Here is a 2,462-nt window from a genome sequence, read left to right as displayed (position 1 = left end):
ATCTAAGGTTTTTTATATTGGTTGAATTTGGATTGAATTTGATGTAAGGATGATTGGAATTGGATGAATTTGTTGTTAGAGGCTTAAATTCAAGCTTGAACTTGAATGAACAATTAGCCTTAATTGACTAGTAAGTTTCGGCCAAGATGAAAGAATTATGGGAAAATATTCAAAAATTTCTTATGGTCTACATTTTGATATTAGAATGATTTTGCATGTTTTGGAGATTGATTTTGTAATACCCAAATCGGTCAATATCGAAATGTGAGGAGTTTAAAATTTAGTAGTGTAATTGGAATAATAAGTTCTAGGATAATGGTTGGATATTTTGTGTTAGGAGTAAATTGTATATCCAACGACTTGGCCGCCGACAACCATGCGAAAACAATGATCAGAGTATGCCTCCGAAGTATGGGGTAGAGTTTGCAAGCGATCTAAAGGTCAAGATCATAAACTGCTGAATCAGAGCACCCCCTGATTTCCCTAATGGATTGATTACAACATCAGTGGCAGCCCTCCCTTTAACCTAGAGATAACATATATCGAGTAAGTTATTCATAAATGATCGATAAGTTTGAAAAAAGATTCGGAGTTTAGGGTAAAGATTCCGAACCTTGTCTCCTCGTCTAAAGGACTATAGGCCATTTCTTTGCATGGATAAAATAAACTGTACTTTGCACCCTTGCTGAAAATGTTCTGCATGGCACCAACGTATACAGCTGCAAGAAGAGGGGTCATGCCGAATTTAGCTAGAGCTGGTACGAGTGGATCACTGAATAGAATCAACGAAAAGAAACCGACTCCGGTCAGAAGCAAGACGGTGGGTGTAATTCTTGCAGCACCTCCCCATCCGTATTTGTCAAATATAAATTGACTTAGTAACATCATAGCGAATGTTGCTATTCCTGTGCCAGTTGAGAAGTCACCCACTTGGCCGCCGACAACCATGCGAAAACAATGATCAGAGTATGCCTCCGAAGTATGGGGTAGAGTTTGCAAGCGATCTAAAGGTCAAGATCATAAACTGCTGAATCAGAGCACCCCCTGATTTCCCTAATGGATTGATTACAACATCAGTGGCAGCCCTCCCTTTAACCTAGAGATAACATATATCGAGTAAGTTATTCATAAATGATCGATAAGTTTGAAAAAAGATTCGGAGTTTAGGGTAAAGATTCCGAACCTTGTCTCCTCGTCTAAAGGAATATAGGCCATTTATTTGCATGGATAAAATAAACTGTACTTTGCACCCTTGCTGAAAATGTTCTGCATGGCACCAACGTATACAGCTGCAAGAAGAGGGGTCATGCCGAATTTAGCTAGAGCTGGTACGAGTGGATCACTGAATAGAATCAACGAAAAGAAACCGACTCCGGTCAGAAGCAAGACGGTGGGTGTAATTCTTGCAGCACCTCCCCATCCGTATTTGTCAAATATAAATTGACTTAGTAACATCATACGAATGTTGCTATTCCTGTGCCAGTTGAGAAGTCACCCATGAAAGAGGAGTATTCGTTCAGACTCGGAAACTTCGATATCGAGGGAGAATCGATAAGTTAACAAGTCTGTGAAGATCTATTCCACTTGACATAGAATCTTATCTGTGCATGGAGCTTCAATTTCCATGCAACTTCGACGAGGTTGATGCTAATACCGTATGCAACCACCAAAGTGGCAAGATCCCTATTGTGATCAGGTGAAGATATCAATAATTTCATGCTCTCCATTGTTCCCATTTTAGGTTTACTCTGCAGAAGGATTGACAATATAAGTTCACTCGCATGCTATGTTTTGAAAACCGGATCGGACCGGCTGGTTCAACCGGTTTAACCGGAACCGTTGCCTAGTCCGGTTCAATCTAAACCGGTTGAACCGCTACTAATGAACCGGCCAGAACCGCTACTAATGAACCGGCCAGAACCGCTGAACCGTTCTAACCAGACCGGCTAAAAACCGAAAAAAACCGGAAATTTTGTTTTTTTAAAAAAATTAAACCAAACGTCGTTTGTTAAACGAGCCAAGTCGAACTCGAGTATTGCTGAGCTCGACTCGAACTTGAAAACTTTAAAAGTAAGCTCAACTCCACTCAAACTCACAAGTTAAAAATTATCAAGTTCAACTCGAACTCGAAATATAATATTGAAACTTGAACTCAAAATGGCTTGAACTAAAAAAAAAATTAGAAGCTCAATTGAAGCCTAAATTTCGAGCTTGATTGAAGTGAAAGAATAGTTCACTCAATGCTCACCAAAAGGCTCCATGATTTTGAATGTCAAATTACCTCTATTATTTATAGAAGTTAGTTGTGATGCTCTTCTATGTTTCTTAGCCATGTGAGATTGTTTTTTTTAAAAAAATTAAGACAAACAATATCATTTTGTTATGATTTTTTTAGCCCCAAATTTATTTTTAATTATAGTTATATAATTATATTTATTATTTAATATGTTTTACCTTAAATA

At 38.1% G+C, this 2,462-nt stretch overlaps 1 protein-coding gene across 1 annotated transcript; it reads right to left on the bottom strand.

The window, feature by feature from the left end:
• Positions 1-555: 555 nt before the first annotated feature.
• Positions 556-1,727, bottom strand: LOC120142813 (plastidic ATP/ADP-transporter-like). The gene is made up of 3 exons (XM_039157307.1): positions 1,585-1,727; positions 1,251-1,474; positions 556-1,004 (listed from the first exon to the last, which is right to left on the bottom strand). Exons 1-3 carry the CDS (start codon positions 1,725-1,727, stop codon positions 556-558), a joined length of 816 nt encoding a protein of 271 aa, XP_039013238.1.
• Between the last annotated feature and the right edge of the window lie 735 nt (positions 1,728-2,462).

The sequence above is a fragment of the Hibiscus syriacus genome, unplaced genomic scaffold (assembly GCF_006381635.1).
Source record: "Hibiscus syriacus cultivar Baekdansim isolate YM2019G1 unplaced genomic scaffold, ASM638163v2 tig00110831_pilon, whole genome shotgun sequence".
Taxonomy (NCBI): domain Eukaryota; kingdom Viridiplantae; phylum Streptophyta; class Magnoliopsida; order Malvales; family Malvaceae; genus Hibiscus; species Hibiscus syriacus.
This window is presented reverse-complemented; position numbering and strand designations above follow the sequence as displayed.

What these genes read in the sequence shown, in the direction of transcription:
- LOC120142813 (XM_039157307.1), bottom strand. Translation starts at nt 1,727, where the DNA reads ATGGAGAGCATGAAATTATTGATATCTTCACCTGATCACAATAGGGAT. An exon ending in CAGATAAGATTCTATGTCAA is followed by an intron (nt 1,475 to 1,584) that starts GTGGAATAGATC and finishes CAACTGGCACAG; the next exon opens with GAATAGCAACATTCGTATGA. An exon ending in GCAGAACATTTTCAGCAAGG is followed by an intron (nt 1,005 to 1,250) that starts GTGCAAAGTACA and finishes CTTGACCTTTAG; the next exon opens with ATCGCTTGCAAACTCTACCC.